The sequence below is a fragment of the Ovis canadensis genome, chromosome 17, assembly GCF_042477335.2.
Source record: "Ovis canadensis isolate MfBH-ARS-UI-01 breed Bighorn chromosome 17, ARS-UI_OviCan_v2, whole genome shotgun sequence".
NCBI classification, from domain to species: domain Eukaryota; kingdom Metazoa; phylum Chordata; class Mammalia; order Artiodactyla; family Bovidae; genus Ovis; species Ovis canadensis.
Genome location: NC_091261.1, coordinates 50,270,770 through 50,291,245, shown reverse-complemented (window position 1 = coordinate 50,291,245; position 20,476 = coordinate 50,270,770). Strand labels below are relative to the sequence as shown.

Genomic DNA, 20,476 nt, shown 5'->3' with positions numbered 1-20,476 from the left:
TTGTCAGCCATTTGGAGAAAAGTCTATTCAAGTCCTTTGCCTATTTTTTAATTGGGTTGTCTTTTTGTTGTTGAGTTGTAGGAATTATGTACTCTGGATCTTAAACCCTTCTCAGATATATGCTTTACAAATATCTTCTCCTATTTTGTAGATTGTCTTATTCATTTCTTGATAATGTCCTTTGCACCAAAGTTTTTAATGTTGATGAAGTTCAATTTATTTAATTTTCCTTTTGCTGCTGATGCTTTTGATATCATATCTGAGTCCATTGTCAAATCCAAGGTAATGAAGACTCATCCTTTTTTTTTCCCCCCTTAGAGTTTTATCATTTTTGGCATTCTTACTTAGTCAGTGTTCCATTTTTAGTTTAATTTTGTATGTCATGAGTTGTAGGGGTCCAGGTTCATTGTTTCAGTGTACTACTTAAGCCAGTAGTTTGCAGCTTTGTAGTAAGTTTTGAAATCAAAAGCATACTTTCTCTGACTTTGTTGCTTTTCAAGATTGTTTTGGCTAATTAGGGCCTCTTGCATTTTTGTATGAATGTAAAGATTGCTTTTTCCATTTCTGCAAAAAAAATATTTTGGGGAGGATTTTGATGGGGATTCCATTGAATTTGTAGGCCACTTTGTGTAGTCTCTTTATTGTTCGGTTCCTAAGTCATGTCCAACTCTTTGCAATCCCATAGACTGCAGCATACCAGGCTCCTCTGTCCTCCACTATCTCCCAGAGTTTTCTCAAAGTCATGTCCGTTGAATTGGTAAAGATATCTAACCATCTCATCCTCCATTGCCTCCATCTTTTGCCTTCAGTCTTTCCCAGCATCAGTCTCTTTTCTAATGAGTTGGCTCTTTGCATCAGATGGCCAAAGTATTGGAGCTTCAGCATGAATCCTTCCAATGAATATTCAGGGTTGATTTCCTTTAGGATTGACTGGTTTGATCTCCTTGCAGTCCAAGGGACTCTCAAGAGTCTTCTCCAGTACCACATTTTGAAAGCATCAATTCTTTGGTGCTCAGCCTTCTTTATGGTCCAACTCTCACGCCTGTACAAGACTACTGGAAAATCCATAGCTTTAACTATACAGACTTTTGTCAGCAAAGTGATGTCTCTGCTTTTTAATGTGCTGTCTAGGTTTGTCATAGCTTTGCTTCCAAGGAGCAAGTGTCTTTTAATTTCATGGCTGCAGTCACTGTCTGTAGTGGTTTTGGAGCCCAGGAAAATAAAATCTGTCTCTGTTCCCACTTTTCCCCCTTCTGTTCCCCGTGAAGGGATGGTACCAGATGCCATGTTCTTAGTGTTTTGAATGTTGAGTTTCAAGGCAGCTTTTTCACTCTTCATTATTATTTAATATACTTATCCAAATGCCCGGAGAGATGAAGTGACTTGCCCAAGATCACATAGCTAACTGATTCCAAGTCAGTAAGGGCTTACTATGTCTTAGTCCCTCTTCACTTTCTGTCGCTAGGGTGGTATCATCTGCATATCTGAGGTAGTTGATATTTCCCATGGCAATCTTGATTCTAGCTTGTGAGTCATCCAGCTTGGCATTTCACACGATGGATTCCTCATGTAAGTTAAATAAGCTGGGTGACATTATACAGCCTTGTTGTATTCGTTTCCCAATTTTGAATCGGTCCACTGTTCCATGTCTGGTTTTAGCTGTTTCTTCTTGACCTGCATACAGGTTCCTCAGGAGACAGGTAAGGTGGTCTGGTACTCCTGTCTCTTTAAGAATTTTCCACACCGTCAAAGGCTTTAGTATAGTCAGTGAAGCAGATGTACATGTTTTTTTCTGGAATTCCCTTTCTTTCTCCATTATCCAACAAATGTTGGCCATTTGATCTCTGGTTCCTCTGCCTTTCATAAACCCAGTTTGTACATCTGGAAGTTGTTGGTTCACGTACTATTGAAGTATAACTCAAAGGATTTTGAGCCTAACCATGCTAACGTGAAATGAGCGCAACTGTATGGTAGTTTGAACATTCTTTGGCATTGCCCTTCTTTGGGATTGGAATGAAAACTGACCTTTTTCAGGCCTTTGTGGCCATGCCTGTTTTCCAAATTTGCTGGCATATTAAGTGCAGCACTATAACAGCACCATCTTTTAGGATTTGAAATAGCTCAGTTGGAAGTTCATCACCTCCACTAGCTGTGTTCATAGTAATGCTTCCAAGGCCCACTTGACTTCACACTCCAGGATGTCTGACTCTAGTTGAGTGACCACATTATTGTGGTTATCTGGCTCATTTAGACCTTTTTAGTATAGCTCTTTTGTGTATTCGTGCCACCTCTTTTTAATCTCTTCTTCTGTTAGGTCATTTTTGCCTTTTATGGAGCCCATCCTTGCAAGAAATGTTACCCTTGGTATCTCCAATTTTTTTGAAGCTGTTGCTAGTCTTTCTCATTCTATTGTTTTCCTCTGTTTCTTTGCATTGTTCATTTAAGAAAGCCTTAATTATAAGACTTAAAAACAAAAAAGATTGCAGTTGATAGGAGTAACTTCATTTCTGACAGTCACACCAAGGAAAATGTGGAGGAGAATTTAGTCAAATGACTTTGGAACAGTCTTTCTGTTTCTGACTTTCCTTAAAGCCCTCAGAGATCGTGAAGTGAAGTGAAGTGCAAGTCACTCAGTTGTGTCTGACTCTGTGCACCCATGGACTGTAGCCCACCAGGCTCCTCTATCCATGGAATTCTCCAGGCAAGAATACTGGAGTTGGTAGCCGTTCCATTCTCCAGGAGATCCTCCCAACCCAGGGATTGAACCCAAGTCTCCCACATTGCAGGATGATTCTTGCCATTTGAGCCACCACGGAAGCCAGGGATTATAGCTGAACTTTTAAAATTAACCAAATTCTTATTTAATCTGTATCATTTCTAAATTTCCTTAAGTCATTATTTTAGCAATCTAAATAATACCAACTTTCAGCTGCTGTTAATAAGACTAATGAAATATTCTTTTAATTTATGTCTCTGGCTTTACAGGAATCCCTTTGGTTGTCCTTAAATTTTTCACTGGAAACTTTTCAGCTCTGTGGTTTTCCCCTTAGATAGCCCGGTGCTCTATTGTAGATTTATGTGGTTTTCTATGATGGTATGTATGGTAATTTTCAGGTTTTATTTTTCCTAGTGTGTCTTTTCTTTTGAGGTGTATCTTCGTTTACTATTTGTTATATATCATGTATGCAGTTTGCTGTGCTAATGACTTGAAAGACTTCTAGTTTTCATTTGACTTCTAACTGAAACCTGAGAACCCTTTGTTGTTTGGTCTTACATACATTTGATCACTTTCCACAGAGAGTATTTCCTTGTGCAGATTGGGTCCTTGCTGCACATAAAACTTTATAAAAATGTCTTGCACTTTATTCTTACTAGCTTTGTTTTTGTGCTGTACTATCTAAATGTCTGTGTCATTTGTAAACCTGAAGATTCTATCCAATTCTTTCTACTAAATCATTTAAATATTTAAATGAATCTATCTTAGTGTCTCCTATATGTCTGTATCTGGTTTTCTTTTTTCTGTTTTTTTTGGCTGTGCCATGTGGCTTGCAGGATCTTAGTTCCTTGACAGGGATCAAACCAGGGCCTGGAAAACGCAAGAGTCCCAACCAACCACTGGACCACCAGGGAATTCCCCCACCCCCACCCCCACCCCCCCCCCCCCCCCGCCTTTTTTTTAAGTCTATACTTAAGTTTTCCAGTATCATATTTTTAAAAGTTTTTTTTGTATAAAACTTGATCAAAACTTAGTAAATAATGGTGTTTACTTTCTTCTGTTCATATATTTTTTGAGTCAAAGAATCAGATACTAGAAGCAGAAGTATTTTGTGGCTTAATGGTTTGTAGCTGACATATTTCATTCCTACCTTATAGCTTCTGGATTGTAAGCTAAGAGTAACTCTTCTCTGCAGTGGAGTCAAAAGGCCTTGCATTAGCCCAGTGAATGAATTCATGAACTATACCTGTCTCTCTCTCTCCCTGTTTTTTTTTTTTGTTTGTTTGTTTGTTTTGTTTTTTTTGTTTTTTTGCTACATTACTCAGCTTGTGGGATTGTAGCTCTCCAACCAGGGACCTAACCTGCACCCTCAGTAATGAAAGCCCAGAGTCTTAACCACTGGACAACCAGGGAATTCCCTATGCTTTGTCTGTTTTGAGGCCACTCTTTCCTTTTGGGTTCTTGACTGTGTTTGAAACAATAAATTTTTGGATAAGTGATGTAATTTATTCTCCCTTGGTAGAGTGTGTTCTCTGTGTATTTGCCTTTTCCCCCTCAATGTAGTCAAAGAATTAATCTGACGGGAGTCTATTATTTCTCCTATGGTTTACATCTTTGTGACAGTCAGTAGAACTTGAGTCTTTCGTGGCTCCAAAAGAGTTTCGTTAGGTTTTAGCACAGCTCACTTTGTAAAAGGTGTAGAAATGTGTTTTTTTTTTGGTAGCACGTTTTAGGGGATGCAGACTTTTCATCCCTTAAGTAATAGTGCTGCTGCTGCTGCTAAGTCATTTCAGTCGTGTCTGACTCTGTGCGACCCCATAGACAGCCCACCAGGCTCCCTCGTCCCTGGGATTCTCCAGGCAAGAACACTGGAGTGGGTTTCCATTTCCTTCTCCAAAGCATGGAAGTGAAAACTGAAAGTGAAGTCGCTCAGTCGTGTCCGACTCTTCGTGACCCCATGGACTGCAGCCTACCATGCTACTCCACCCATGGGATTTTCCAGGCAAGAGTACTGGAGTGAGTGCCATCGCCTTCCCCGAAGTAATAGTGTTAGTGCAACTAAATATGTGAATGTCACCTCAGCCATAAAGTTCTGTTGAACTAGTAGCTGATTGGTAAGAGGATTAACAGCCTTAATTCTGAAGTAGGGAGTTGGAGGTGTAAGAAATACCATAAAATAAATACCATGTAGTTGATTCATACGAATGTTACTACTTTTTTTTGCTAAAATTTATAAGCAACTCAGTTCTAGCAGTTAAAAAAAAATAATTTATATTTTTGGCTGCACTGGGTCTTTGTTGCTGCATAGACTTTCTCTGGTTGCAGAGAGTGGGGGCACTCTGTGGGTGCGTGTGCGGGCTTCTCATTCTGGCAGCTTCTCTTGTTGCAGAGCGTGGGCTCTAGGGCATGCGGGCTTCAGTAGCTGCAGCACATGGGCTCAGCAGCTGTGGTTCCCGAGCTCTAGAGCACAGGTTCCATAGTGGTGGCGCATGGGCGTACTGAGATACTCCATGGCACGTGGGATCTTCCTGATCAGGGATCCTGCTTTGGCAGGCAGATTCTTTACCACTAAGCCTCCAGGGAAGCCCAGTTCTAAGTTTTTATTTTTTATTTAGTCATATGAACATTGTATGGATTACATACATTTGGTTGTTTTTTTTTTTTTTTTTACTATATGAAATTTTAAAAAAAGAAAACCACTCTATCATTACTTTTGTTTTTTTTTTTAACACCAAGAAATGTTTATTGTGTAATTCCAATTGTTATTTGTGGAATTGTGGTTTATAGTCAATCTTCATTGCCATTTCAACTGCCTAGCTTAAACAAAAAAGCAACAATCTAATGATATATCTATAAATTTCATGATATTTCTTCAAATCTCAAGCACTAAAAGTACTGATGATTCATGTTGTAATTTTAAAATGTTTTAAAACTACAGATTTCATATATCATTCCTTTTATAAAATAATCAAAATAATTTGATTATCTGGAAGAAAATGAGTGAAACAGACTCCTTCCAATGTATCTATAACCTCTGTAAAACTCTAAGCCAAAGCAGAACAGGTGATGAAATAAAGAAACTCTCAGTCACTGGGAAACTTTAAGATGAGAAATGAACTGGTAGCTTTTGTTTCCTGTGAATTTTGAACTTAAAGGTGGCATTAGGACTTAGCTCTCTGGGATGGCTATTACATGGCTTTCACTTTGATTTGTTTCATCTTCATTTGCTTCTTCTCCAATTTCTTTTGCTCATGCCTCAAAGCAGCTTCCTCCAGCCTGCGCTGCTTCTCGGGATCCTCCTCATTCATGATTCGCTCCTTCTCGGCTCTTTTCTTCTCCTCCCGCCGGGACTGGGCTGCTTCCTGCCTCTGCACGTGTGTCAGCTTCAAGAAGTTCTCCTCCACTCGAGCTCGGTTCTTGTCTGCTTTTTGTTTGCCTTCTCTGTTGAGTCGGAACTTTTTGGCTTTATCAATAGAATAAATCACCATGTTCATCAGGGGTAGTAAAGCCTCCATATCCTTTGGGTAAGTGTTACCTGAGCCAGGCACATTAAATGTAAACAATAGTGTCCTCTTAGTATCAGGCAGCTTTAAAGGCTGACCCTCCTCTTGCAGAATTTTTGGACCAGAGAACTGGTCTGAAAAATGAATGGATTCAATCTTGTCAGCATAGTGTGTAAGAAAGTGAAGCATCTTTGTGTCCATCATTCCATCTGTGACTTCTCCCATCTCTGACAGGATGGCCAAGGAGTCAGGCAGTCCATACTTCGCTCCTGACTTGGGTTTGTCACTACAAAACTCACTCAGATCTTGCATCTCTTTCTGTAGTCGCACCAAGGCTTTCCGAGTACCAACAGCAAACACGTAGGTATCCATGTCTTCATCATTCATAGTTACTTTTATTTGCACTTGATCACTCACTGGCCTCATCATCCGGGCCAGGACATTCAGTAAGTCCTGCCTCTTGAGGAACCTCAGCTGGATAAGCATCCCCTCACAGCACACCCGGCCAGAACACCACAGGTTGTAAATGTGCTCATTCTCCTGGTTCAGCTTTCCTGTGCTGGTGGCTTCCTTGTTGGTTCCATCATCCCCTACTAAGGTAAAGTTGCTCTCCAAAAGCTCCCTGTGAGTGTTAAACCAGGCCTGAGCAAGGCGACTGTTTTTATTCTTCCCGATGATATAATTCATGATGTAGGCAAGCAGACCAGTCACCATCAAAATCTCTAGATAATAACTCTCCCAGCTGTTCTGGAGGTGTGCAGGAACATCAACAATTGTTATTGGGTCTTTACTTTTGCTAGAAGAAGTATCTGGTTTGTCTTCATAACCTTCAAATTCTTCATCATCATATGGTTCACTCTCGGTATCTCCCTCCTGGGTATCTGCATCTTCAAAGTCTCCTTCTTGGCTTTCATCCTGCCCTTCCAACTCCACAGTGGTCTCATCTTCATCATCTTCAGTGGTGATCACCCGTTGAGGAGATTCAGTGGCAGAATCTTCCGCAACATCCTCAAATTCAGCAAAGTCGTTATCATCATACTCTACGATGTCTTCCTCATCCTCAAAATCATCAAACTTGGCTTCAGAGACACTCCCAAATATCAAAAGGACGACACAGAAAGCATGGAAGCCTTTCATTGCACCTGTACTGGGGGCTAGAACCCGGCCCGCTGCTCCTGCGGCCGCCGCCTCTATCCCGCTAGCCTCTGGTCCCGGCCACCGCCTGCAGGGTCAACGCGACTTCACTGCCACGACGCCTCTAGGACACAGCCTGACCAGGCAGCTCAGTCACGCCGCGCCACTCTTCACGTAGCCTCCGCCAGCCGTTACGTAGAATGCGTGAGGCCTGCCCGCGCCTGCGCGCGGCACGGGGCCGGGACACAGCCCTGGGGACTGCGCGAAACCCTATCATTACTTTTGTGACGCTTGTGTGGTTCTATAATTTAATAAAATAGGAAAAAAGCTGAGAGTCATATGAATTTCTTTGGTTTTAATGTTGTTTTATTTAGTAATAAACTTTAAGCATGCAACATATGTTTTTACCCACAGGCAATGATGGCTTGAAACCTGCTACATATTTTGCTAACACATTGAGATTATTTCTTAATTTGTAGTATATCATTAAATTATAAGCATCATTGTAAAAAAATTAAATTGGAAGTAAGTAGTTTCAAAAGCTAGAAGCAAATTTTTGTGTGTTTTGAGGATTTTCTGTAATTTTAGTGGTATTTAATTGTTAAACTAAGAGAAGAATATTTACGATTTTAGGTCATTTTAATTACATGTGAAATAACATGACAGGATAAAATAGTTATAGTTTTCCTATTTTTTCAGCTTAAAAAAAGCACTTTAATATTTGTATGCTTATGAGAATGTGTATGTGTGAATATTTTAAAAGGGTTTTTCAGATACGCTAAGTATGACTCTTTGATTTCCATAGAAACAGAATTTTGGAGCAGGAAATGACTTAAGTGATGGCCTAGTCTGACTGATAACGTTAGAAATGAGTGTAGTTTAGACTGTGAGGGTAGTCAAGCTGGTTTGCTGGAGGTCACAAGCTGATAGAGTGAGAATGTTACCTTACCTGTTTTCTTCCTCTAGCAAGCAAGCAAGCTTAGTCACTTTAGTTGTCTCTGACTCTGCACAACCCTGTGGACTGTAGCCTGCCAGGTTCCTCTGTCCATGGGATTCTCCAGGCAGGAATACTGGAGTGGGTAGCCATGCCCTCCTCTAGGGGGTCTTCCCTACACAGGGATCGAACCCATGTCTCGTAAGTCTCCTGCATTGGCAGGCCTGTTCTTTACCACTAGCTCCACCTGGAAAGCCCAAACATAACTATTTTCCCTAACCCAAGTTGTGTTCTAATATGTGAAACATTCTGTACTACCACGACACCAGAAAGTTATGAATTTCCTATGGAAATTTTCATAGGAGTCACTCAAATACCTAATTTACTTGGGGGGAAAATGCTCGATAAAATAATTTTTTGGTAGAGTTATTTTCTCATATTTTTCTCAAAGGTAGATTATTAAACATGGTTACTGTGACTTCCCTGGCAGTCCAGTGGTTAAAATTCTGTGCTTCCACTGCTGGGGGCACAGGTTTGATCCCTCATCATTGGGAGCTAAGATCCCACATGCCTCACTGCACATTCTCCTCCCCTGCCCCCCAGAATTAAAGTTAGTAAACTGTTGGCTAGAAGGAAGAGAGAATTTCTGAAATAGTGAATGGGCAGGGGTAGGTGGTATGTTAGCAGAACAAGTCATGACTACTTAGAACTCCTTGTGGCTCTAGTTGGCATATATCTATGTCAGAAAGAATGAATCTGCTCTAGTGTTAGGTAGATATTTCCGTAGATAAGGCAAGCTACCCTGTCTGAGGTCACTAGTACAGTTTTCAGGAGAAAAAGGGCTTTTAAGAGTGCATGTCCACTCAAGTCACTTTGTAATTGAAATTCCTGAGTTGAATACCTATTCCTTACCACTCTAGTACTCTTGCCTGGAAAATCCCATGGATGGTGAGCCTGGTAGGCTGCATTCCATAGGGTCACGAAGAGTCAGACACGACTGAGCGACTTCACTTTCAGTTTTCACTTTCTTGCATTGGAGAAGGAAATGGCAACCCACTCCAGTGTTCTTGCCTGGAGAATCCCAGGGATGGGGGAGCCTGGTGGGCTGCCGTCTATGGGGTCGCACAGAGTCGGACACAGCTAAAGTGACTTAGCAGCAGCAGCAGCAAGCTGATTTTAGAATAAGTAGATATGAAAATTTAGAAAAATACATTTTTAAGTGAAAGAAATGTTTAACCTAAGCAAGTTAAGTTATAGGAGAGAATTATATGCATTTTATACTTTGTATGTTGTTATGGTTTGCCACTGATCCAGTTCCCACGCCTGTTGTTGTTTAGTTGCTGAGTTGTGTCCAGCTCTTTAATGACTCCATGCACTGGAGCCCACTAGACTCCTAGTGGAGTACATGAGATTTTCCAAGCCAGGATACTGGACTGGGTTGCCAGTTCTTCTCTATTTAATTGTTACTACTACTTGTTTCATAGACTGTGTAAATATATACATACTTGTAGTTTTCCTTAGGATCCCATTTTTGGAATTAGATCAGGTTTGTTCCCCCACGCCCCTTTTGCTTATTTCTGTGTGTCTGCTTTTTATATGAGATTCACTTTGTAAGATTCTTTTTATAAGTTCTTAGTAACTGTAGTATATAAAATTGAAATGTGATCTAACTACTTTTGATAAAAATCATACTAGTGTAGGCTGCAATGACTTATGTCTCCTGTTTCTCTGTATTTGCTATTGTTATACTTTTTATTTGGAAAGCTTACTTTTATAGTTGATAAGTGTTCTCAACTCCAATTATTTAGGAACTCTTGCCTTCCTACATCGCTTCATCTTTGAAATGATAAACAGCTAGAAACTGTGTATAAGGAAATAGAGGCCACAATCCTTAACTTTGTAAAATTCCCTTGGCACCCAGTCTTTTTCCTTGGTTATTACATGGCTAGGTAACTAGCAGGTCCTCAGTAGTCCCACCCCTGTTAGGATATTCTAAATCTTCATTTAACTGGGAGTGAACTAAAACAACTAACACAAAACACATTCACAGCGATTCTTCAGTACTTACATTATGAATTCAAAAAGACTATTTTGTAATTTTACAGAAAAATATGTCTGAGATTTAAAAATTTGAATGGTTCCTTGTCATTCTGTTTAAATAATGGTTTGAGATAGTTTCTCTTTCTTCAATGTGCATTTTTTTTTGTAGTTGTTTTGTTTCTGATTTTTATTCATCTGAAGGGTTAGCCTAAATTCACAATTTGTATTTCTTAAATCTTTTTTTTCTTTCTAGTTTTGGCAAGCGTTCTGCAGGAAGCTTTAGGCGTGGCTGTGAATGCATTGTGTTAGAGCCTTCTGAAATGATTGTGGTAAGAAAACTTCTGTGAAGACTTTTTCCCCCTGAAAAAAGTTATGAAATAAAAGCATTTTCACAAACTGTATATAATGGTGTATTATATATTGTATAACTTTAGATATATTTCATAACTTTTGAGTTTGAGTTCATATAATCATTATAATTATTTATGGGTTCAGTTAAATGAAAAAGAAAATTTAAAGGAGGGCAACCACCTAAGTATTTGGTGCTTGAACTTTATAAATCTGTGAAAATGCCATTTAATTGAAGCTTGGGGAGAAAGTGTAGGGTTTTCTTCAAATATTGACTGGAATGAGATACTTTAAATGAGTCACAGTGATACATATTCAGGCAACAATTAATATAAGGAAATCACTTCATTTCCTTTAACTAATTGAAAGAAATTTGGGGGAATTTTATGCTGGTTAAACATTCTGTTGAGATTTTTAATCTCTCTTTTTAACTGATTTTTAAAAAATATGCTGAGATAAGATACAGGCAAAAAAGATAATGTTAAAAGAGATATTAGCAACATAATTATTTTTATTGATGCTGTTTTTTTAAAAAAAGTTTGTCACAGTCTTAATATATAAACATGATTTAAAGATAGGACAATATGCACCCCTTTAAAAAATCAGCCACAAAATAAAATTGGAGAGAGCACTCACTAGAGACTTCAGTTGATTTGAAGTGCATTATGTTTCCCATTCAGCACCCATCTGGGAGGGTAAACTTTGTCAATAAATGATGTCCTAAAATACATGATGATGGGAATTTTTTATTCACATTTAATAAAGTATTTGGTAAATACATCTGTTTTCATATGAGAGAGAGGTTTTTCCCCCATGATGGAAGAGAGGAATTCCTCCTCCATCACAAAGAGAGATGGGAACTTCCTCACAAAGCCAGTGGAAACTTTTGGTGAAGTTTCACAAAATTTACTGTTAAGTAAAAATGTGGCATGGTGGTGAGAAAAGATTTAGGATTGGAGGAGTGTAGGCAGATATGTTAGACTTTCCCGCCATGGGTCTTAAAAAGTATTTTAGATATTTCTTCAAGAATCTGGTCTCTGTTACTGCTATTTTGTGTTTATCTGAAGGATTTTTGATCTGTAGAATTCCTTGAGGATTTTGTACTTGTCCATATACCAACTACTAAGTTTGCCAATGTGAGAACCATATGAGAATCTAAATATACTTCTTTCTGTGAGCAATCCCATTTTCCTTATGTAAGCATGATGAGGATTAGCCAAATGTGACTTTTCTTCTCTGTTAGTCCATTCATCACTTTCTAAATGTTTAAAATGAGGAAATTGTTTTTTGAAAATAATGCTATTTATAAAAAGAAGAAACTGAATCCATAGAATGAAAGTAGGAAGAAAAACCCGTAAGTAATCTACCAAAGTCATTCTGCTAGTAGTCGTGTCTGAGTCATTAGGGATTTGGTTTTTTTTTGGTTTTTTTTTTAAAAGGCAAAAACTAGATTTACTCCATCAGAGTTTTTGTGCTTTAGTTAAGACAATGGAGCTGTTGCTTTCATAATACTTGGTGATGTATCCTGTGAGATCTTTCACTAATAAATCAGGTCCGAGACTGCTGAAAATATCCTACCCTTTGAAACTACAGGAAATTCAGGAGTTAACCATATTGTCCTAAGTGGAACTGAAAATGCCTCTCTTATAAAGACAAGTTACTCAAAAGCAATTAGTTCCAGAGAAGCTCAAAAACAGTTGAAGTCTGTGGAAATAGTTTGTCTGCAAATGTCTTTGCACAATGAATGAATGTGGACTACCCGTAAGTTTTATTCTGCATCTAATCTTAATATGGAATGTGGTGTTTGAGGAAATGAAATTTTGGGGGATTTTATTTCAGGTAGACTATATGGATGAAAATGAAGAATATTTTCAGCGTCAAGCTTCTCATCGACAGTCTCGAAGGAGATTTAGAAAAATCAACCAGAAAGGGGAAAGACAAACTATTATTGACACTGTGGATCCTTATCCTGTGGGCAAACCACCTTTGCCTAGAGGCTATCATACGGTAAGTTATATAAGTATAATAATTGTATTTATCTTTATAATTTTTTGCCGGGAGTTTTGTGAAAAGATGTGAAATTTCTATTTTTGACCATTAATTTCTTTTTGTGGTATTACTTGTCCAAAGTGCAGATTTTTCTGGAAACACACATAATATGACTAGTTAAAGGAACCTTGAAATAAGTTATCAAAAGATGTTGTTTAGCCTTTTAATTTCTTAAAATGCTCTCAGGATTAGCTTTGTGATCAGCATGTACGATTGTAACTGGGATACTTTTTGTTACCTTAATGTAAAATTTTGTCATCTCCCTCCCCATTCCCAATGACTAGTATCATACCTATTTTTTTAATTCAAAAGTTAGCTAAAATTTGCTTATTCTCGTAGCTTTTCATACCATTGTATGAATATTATCTGAGAATTTTTTTGTTTGTTTAAATTGTTTAATATGGTGACCTGAGAGCTTAATTTGAAAGGTTGCTTCTTTAAATTCCAGTGTAAAGTTGATCTGAAGCATTTCTAATAGGTTCAGAGGTTCTTTTCAGTGGTTTCACCCACTTAGTTGTCATTTATTTTATACATGTTAGGTTAATAAGCTACTTATTATGTTTGAGGAAACCGAGGCAAAGATAATGAGCGATTTATACAAGACCCCAGCTTAGTCAGCGTGGGAGACTGTGTTTCTGACTCCTGTCTCTCTGCTTGGGTGCACTGCGTCCATGTCCTCCGGGGGCCCATACAAAATTGTGGCAAATATATTTAAGGATTTCTATTTTCAAGGAAAAAAGTAACTTGAATTCTTACACATCATAATTAGGTCAAAGATGGCTTATCTATACTTATAATACCATTAAACAAGTACTCATTTTTGAAATTAATTTTAAAATGGAAATATGAAAAATAAAAGTAGATAATTCACAGCTATTTTATAATTTCTCATTTTTTTAACCTAGCCTCTTTTTTTTTGCAAATAAGTATAAATGTAAAACACATGGGAAAATGTATATAGATGTAAAATTATGTACTTAATTTTCTGGGAACTTGAAGTGATGTATTTTATACCCACACTTCATGTGTTCTGTTTCTGAGAGCTCTTTGTATTTGAATATTTAAGCAGTATTGACCACCAGCTATCTGCCTACTCCTCTTGCTGCCCATGCACGATTTTAATTTAACATGAATTTCATAGTTGAATCATTTCATTGAGCTCCTTTGGAAAGGGTTGCTTTTGCTCATCATAAAGCCAGCTTTGTTTGCCTTTTGGAGAGACTTAGTATTTTCTTTTCTTTTTTAAACCTATGAAAGGTTTTTTGTTACTATTGTCTATAAAAGAAGGTAGTATTTTTAGTGTTGATATAGTATCATGGAATAAGGAAATATGGATTAAAAATAGTTATGCACATTAATACTACAGACCACTCATACTGTTAATACTCTTTCTGCTTTGGAATTATTTTTCCAAATCATATTCTATGCTAAGATATTTAGCGGCAATGTGAGTTACTAAAAATTTTGTTTTAAGGCTGATTGGTATGATTTTATAGTTATATATTCCTCTCACTTAACTTGGGAGGGTCGCTTTATAATTATTTCTCCTATCCCTGCATTTTCCCCCTTTATGGAATTCTTTACTCACCTCCCGTACATGACTTCTCTTTTTTTAATCTGAGTTTTTTTAAAAAAAATGTGTACTTTTTAACAAGATTACTTATTTTTTTTTAGTGGTTTAAAAAAATGTTTTATCTGGTCAACAGGCCAGAAAATTTAGTACTATGGTGAAAAATTTAACTTGCTTAATGATGGATCAGGCACCAGTTTACTAACATATGTGACATGTGTTAATTTTCCTAAATGAGTTCAGATGGGCAACAACAGAGTCATAATTGAAAATATTGAATCCCATCTTTTCATGCAAATTGTTTTTTATTCATATATTATTATTTTATCTAAGTACAAGATTTTAACATATGAACAACAACAACAACAACATTTTGTTTTGAATTTTTGGTACCTCAGGGTATAAAGAATTAAGTAAAGAAGATCATTATTCTTCATTAGCCCTAAGTCACCTTTACTTATTCTGAGCAGAAATACTCCTTTTGAAAGAACTAGGGTAGGAACCAGGGTGAAAAGTTTTTTGAAAAGGTGCATGGTCCTACATCTCCAGTGATCTTAATGGTTGCAGGTGCATTTCAGGTGCATGGCTAAGGAACATAAGGGCATCATACCTGTAGTCAATGCTGTTTGGTCATTCTTAACCTGATTTAACATGATCTTCATTTTGGCAGATGTACTGTAGCATGTCTGATAATGTCATCTTTTCCTTTCCTCCTCTATGGCACTCATTTCATTTTGGCTCAAAGGAATGCACTAAATCTCAGGTATTGTAATTTGTGTGGTCTCCTAATACTAACCTCAGTTCATTTGTGAGTTTGCATTGTAACTAACAAGTTTATAATATTGACGTGTTTTGCTTGGTCTTGTTCTTTTGTATTTTGCCCTGATTTAGTAAAATCTCTTACAACTTTGAAACTATCAGTGGTTTAAGTGATGTCACAGGCTGCTTTATTTATGCAGACATAGGGATAAATTGCCCACTTTGTTTGAAGAAAGAATAAAACTGCAGCCTACATAGTTTTAAGAATGAGTGGAGCATTATTCTTAACTAACCTGCTTTGTGCTTAAAGAAATGAAGAAAGACAGGCTGATAGACATCTTGGATGTTTCATTGCTTTTTGTGTGAAAGTTTTATGGCAAATCCATTAGGCATTTACATATTAAAGGCTATAGGTGAAAGCTTTAAATTTCAGGAATCCCAATGTAAGAGCGTTTTGTGAGACCACTGGTAAAATTTTAGTCAGAATAAAGGCTTAGTCAAAAAGGAAATAAGAATTTAAAATCCACTTGTATTTTCTTATTTGTGCTTGATTTTTAACCAGATTTCATGCTTTTATTTCATTCTATCTATGTTTTAATTGAGTCCTGTAGTAATTTGTTTGCTCATTTCTTTCATGCCAGTACATAACTAATTTACATTTTCAGTATTACTCATTTGAAATTTTCTGTCAAATTTGGGGTTATCAGGGAATTTGGAGTCAGGGAAAAAAAAACTGATTTCTCTCTAAAAACTTTTTATGGTTGTGTTTTCTTATTGCCCAGGAGAAAGATCATGGATAATTTAATTCACATTAGAAGAGGGCTACTCTCAGTATAATATCTTTGGCTACCTCACCTAAAAGCATAAAGTATTTGTGTACCTTTTCAAATTACAATGAGGCTGTTACTTTACATTCTGTGTAAGAAGATGCATATTAAAATGGCACAGGTGACATGATTGCTCTACTGTGTTTTAGAAGCACTGCTAATTTTTCAGTGATGTGGTAAACCTTAAAAAATGACAGTTTTTAAATTTGATAAAATTTTGATAAAATTATGTACCTTTTTTTATTGCGCCTGTGTTTTGAGCTTTTGTCTGGTATATACTTAAAAGTATGTAACTTTACTATTTTAAAAGATACTATTTTTAAATGTAATTAATCCTCTTCTTTTTCATTGATAATATGAGAAATTACCAGTTAGTCTAATTCTCATTTAGAATTAGAGATTTAATTGAAAACGTGCCCTAAATTACAATGTATACCTTATGTACACTTTTTTAAACTTAGATGTGTTGCAACAGTTTGACAGATTATAATAATTTTCTTCAGTAACACGAATACTCATATAGTCCATGTAGAGTGTTTTCAGGTCACTTTTTCGAGGCAAGTGTATGAGACTTACAGAGAATAAGCATTTTAAAATGCAGTGAGAAGGCAAGATTGGAGATGGCTTTCATTAGCATTTTCTTACATTTTGATGAGTTGAGTTGAAGCTGTGTTTAAGAATGCCAGAAAATAGGATGTGACATGAATGTTCAGTCTTCCCATGGGTAAAGGTGGTAGAGGGGCAGGTCATGGATAAAATTCTTGGCAGACGCTGGAAAATTGGGGTCATTCCTGGGCTGATTGGAACTTTGGGCAAGTTTACCTTGTCAACAGGTTCAGAATAGGATGGGGAAACCTGTTTATTTTACCCCTAATTACAGACTCTTTCTGCAGTCATGGGTAATTTATTTTAGAAGTTGGGTGGGTAAGAAAATCTGAGTTCCATAATAAAAATGGAGAGGAGAAGTGGAAAGAAGGACTTAAAAGGCAGATATGAGTGCATGCTCAGCTGTGTCCTACTCTTTGTGACCCTATGGACTATAGCCCACCAGACTCCTCTGTCCATGAAATTCTCCAGGCAAGAATACTGGAGTGGGTTGCCATTTCCTGGGAAGCCCCTAAAAGGTGGAAGGACCCTCTTACTTTTACCTGACTGCAGGGATTGGGAAGCTGGCACATGCCTGTTTTGTCATCTTTGATTCCTCTTATTTTTTTAAAGCAGAAAAAAGGAAAAAGAACAGCTCTGTCCTCTTCCTAGTTTGGAAAGAGCAGAACTTATACGGAGATATTATATTGCTGATGGGGACTGTTGATCTGTCTGTTTGATCATGGGGTTCAGGGTTCTTCTCATGTGCGTGTTCTTACACTTAGTATAGGCTGTCTCTCTGAATGCAGTGTATATTTTTGACAATAGATGCACCCACATTGACATCTCATTGTTATGCAAGTCCATGGTTATTGGTGTATGAAAATATTAAGATAATGGTCTTTGAATTAGATAGATGGATAGATAGATATTACAGATTCTTTTTATTTTTTAAGATTTATTTATTTATGGTTGCGCTAGGTCTTTATTACTGCATGGGCTTTCTCTAGTTGCAAGGAGCAGGGGCTACTGTTTGTCATGGTGCTTGGACTCTAGGCCCCACAGGCTTCAGTAGTTGTGGCTCATGGGTATAGTTGCGACTCACGGGCTTAGTGCCCCACGGCATGAAGGGTCGTTCTGGACCAGGGATCAAACCCATGTCCCCTACATTGGCAGGCAGATTCTTAACCACTGGACCACCAGGGAAGCCCACAGGCTCTTAAATGCATTCTTATGTTTTATTTTATTAAAACAAATATATATTATACAGAGATATTAGACTGAAGACTAAAGAAAGCTTGTCCTGTCTACAGTGTGGAGTTTATATGTACCAACTGGTACATATGATGGTTCCTACCTTTGCAGCCTTCCTGGGCTGGTTGCATAATTAGATGCTCTCCACACTTTGAGATTCTTATTGACTTCCCACCCCTACTCCTACTTAACTCCCAAATGTGGCTTTACTTCATACTAATTTGAATTAGGATTCAAACACAATATAACATGAAACTTACAAAGTCTTGATCAAAGAAAAATTTTGAAACAACGAGAACCCATTGGTCATAGCTTCCAGGCTTTCCTGGTACCTCAGCTGGTAAAGAATCCTCATGCAATGCAGGAGACCCCGGTTTGATTCCTGGGTCAGGAAGAGCCCCTGGAAAATGGGATAGGCAACCCACGCCAGTTTTCTTGGGCTTCCCCAATGGCTCAGCTGGTTAAAGAATCTGCCTGCAATGCAGGAGACCTGGCTTCTGTCCCTGGGATGGGAGGATTCTCTGGAGAAGGGAGCAGCTACCCACTCCAGTATTCTGACCTGGAGAGTGCCAGAGGCTATACAGAGTCTCAAAACAGTCGGACATGACTGAGTGACTTTCACTCATCAGTTATAGAAAAAAGTATCTCCCACAAATTCTGTTAGTAATTCTTCTCTACAGTGGGAATATATTCTTCAAGGCACTGTTTAATAATTATATATTGAATTTTTCAGTGGATTAGGCTTATTTTAAAGTTCTTAGTGCAAGTATACAAAAGTAATAACAATACTTCATAAAATTAATATAATCCAAGTTGAATACAATGTAATATAAAACATTATGGGATTAATTTTTTTATTATAGTCACAGATAAGACAATATCTAACATGTAGCACCAATGTAATAAGCCTTATAAAAATGAGTCCTATTTTTAATAAGCTTATTCTTCATAATAATATAAGACAAGTCTGTTTCTTCTAATGGTTATAGAATCATTCCTAGGTTATATTTATCTTATATATCTCTGAAGTAGATTTTTTTAAGTGATAAGATTTAAGTTGGTTTCGTCTTCAGTTAAGGACTTCTTGGTAGATTAATTATAAAAAAGCAGATATTGAATCATGAAAAAGTTACAGTGTTCGTGTGATTGTACACGTTTATTTGACTCTAGACTTTTTGACTGGAGCTGTTGTTCTTGTGTTAGAAATAGACAATATTGTCCCTCATGTCGTGGCTTTGCTTTGTCACTTATTTAGTTTCTTACTGAGGTCTTCCTACTTTAAGCCAGTATATGCTACTTACCAGTAAGAACATGTGTTGAGTACCAGTGACTTGCGTATCTATAAATTTCCTGGAATATCTAGGCCTTAGGATTTTAACTTCTAACAATCAGTTCATATCTCACTTGACAAATTTGTTCATATGATGATATTCACCATTTGTTTATATCCATATAAAGAAATTATTCAAGTATAGGAAAACTTGTTAATTATTTGAGTAGTTTTATTCTGCATCTTTCATCAAGTGTTTGTTTGCTTAATTGAATCTAAAGACTTTGTTTTCAATTTAGTCATCAGTACCTCTCTGAATTACAGTAGGATGGAGTTTCAGAAAATCTGTGTGTTGTATTTCTTGTATCATACAGAGGAAAGCTCAGTTAGTATTTTCATTTATATATTTTTATTCATTAATGAATATTTAATAAGTATTCACCTTACTTCAAGGTTGTGCCGGACTCCATGGCCATAAAGGTGTACAGGACAGACAGAGTCTGCCCTCATTGACTTTACAGTCTCACACAGAATACAGATAAATCAATGGGCAGCTAAAATTGAAGGGAATTCAGATACTGTGCAGGCTTAAAAACCAGGCTTCTTGAGGAATCAGGTATGGCTTCTTGAATGGCCTTACTATCTTGGCTCAAAGGAGACTCTTCTTTCATCCCCCAAAGCCCAAAAAAAGTAAATGTGAAAACAGAATTGGGGAGTGAAGAATGAAAAGAGGGGATGTGCATAGACTGTTAGAGAGGAGTGATAGATACACTCCCACAAAAAAAACCCCCATACGTTCTGGTAGATATTATTTGCTGTGTGCATGCCTTATATTTTACATTTACTTCAAAGACTTTTTCAAAGAGAAGTGTCCAGCGTACCCTTTGTTTTTCATGCTTATTTTCAGCCGGTTTACTCACCCCTCCTCACCTGGATCATGTTGCATTTTAAAACCCTGCAGAAAGCTCCCTGTGGAAAGGTCTCTGAACAATAGTGGACATAACAGCACTGTGCCGTATGCACTGCATTCCTGGCAAAATGCAGCCTCTGAAAGCTGCTGCGGTGGTCTCAGTCTCCTTGCTTTGGGGGGACCGTTTCTCTTTCTTGCAGTTATAATCAGGTATTTATGCTGATTTAATTTATACAGATTGAGAAATTACCCTATCGAGTCTGTTTAGAAGTCGAAATGTAAATCAGGAAGTGGTGTAAAACATGAAATGATTTATCTTGCGCTGTTAACAGCAGGCATTGCAAATTCATGCATGCAAGGTGGTGGAGAGTGGTGTGCAGCATGCTGTTTACACAAGTTTCAGCTTCTGTTAGAGGATGTCTATTTTTATATATGACATCATCGCTGCTGCAGAACTCCCGTGGCCACTGGGATTTACTGTTCTTTCATTCCATTCTGAAAGAAAGCTTGTATTGATGTCATAATTGGACCCATCTTTTGGTTGCACTTGGAAATTGAAAGTAATAAGGGTGTTGTG

The 20,476-nt window shown here is 37.5% G+C and overlaps 1 protein-coding gene and 1 pseudogene across 11 annotated transcripts in view; one reads left to right on the top strand and one right to left on the bottom strand.

Moving 5' to 3' along the window:
* The window catches only part of RAPGEF2 (Rap guanine nucleotide exchange factor 2), a 266,791-nt gene that overhangs the window by 132,106 nt on the left and 114,209 nt on the right, over positions 1-20,476 (top strand). For 7 of the 11 annotated variants that reach the window (XM_069557279.1, XM_069557278.1, XM_069557275.1 and 4 more), the window contains 3 exons: positions 10,581-10,656; positions 12,515-12,682; positions 15,040-15,057. In XM_069557279.1, coding sequence (XP_069413380.1) covers positions 10,581-10,656; positions 12,515-12,682; positions 15,040-15,057 — 262 coding nt within the window. The remainder of the gene's footprint in view (positions 1-10,580; positions 10,657-12,514; positions 12,683-15,039; positions 15,058-20,476) is intronic. The other 4 variants (XM_069557277.1, XM_069557276.1, XM_069557282.1 and 1 more) reach the window with 1 other exon arrangement.
* Positions 5,428-7,861, bottom strand: LOC138422412 (PAT complex subunit CCDC47 pseudogene; annotated as a pseudogene).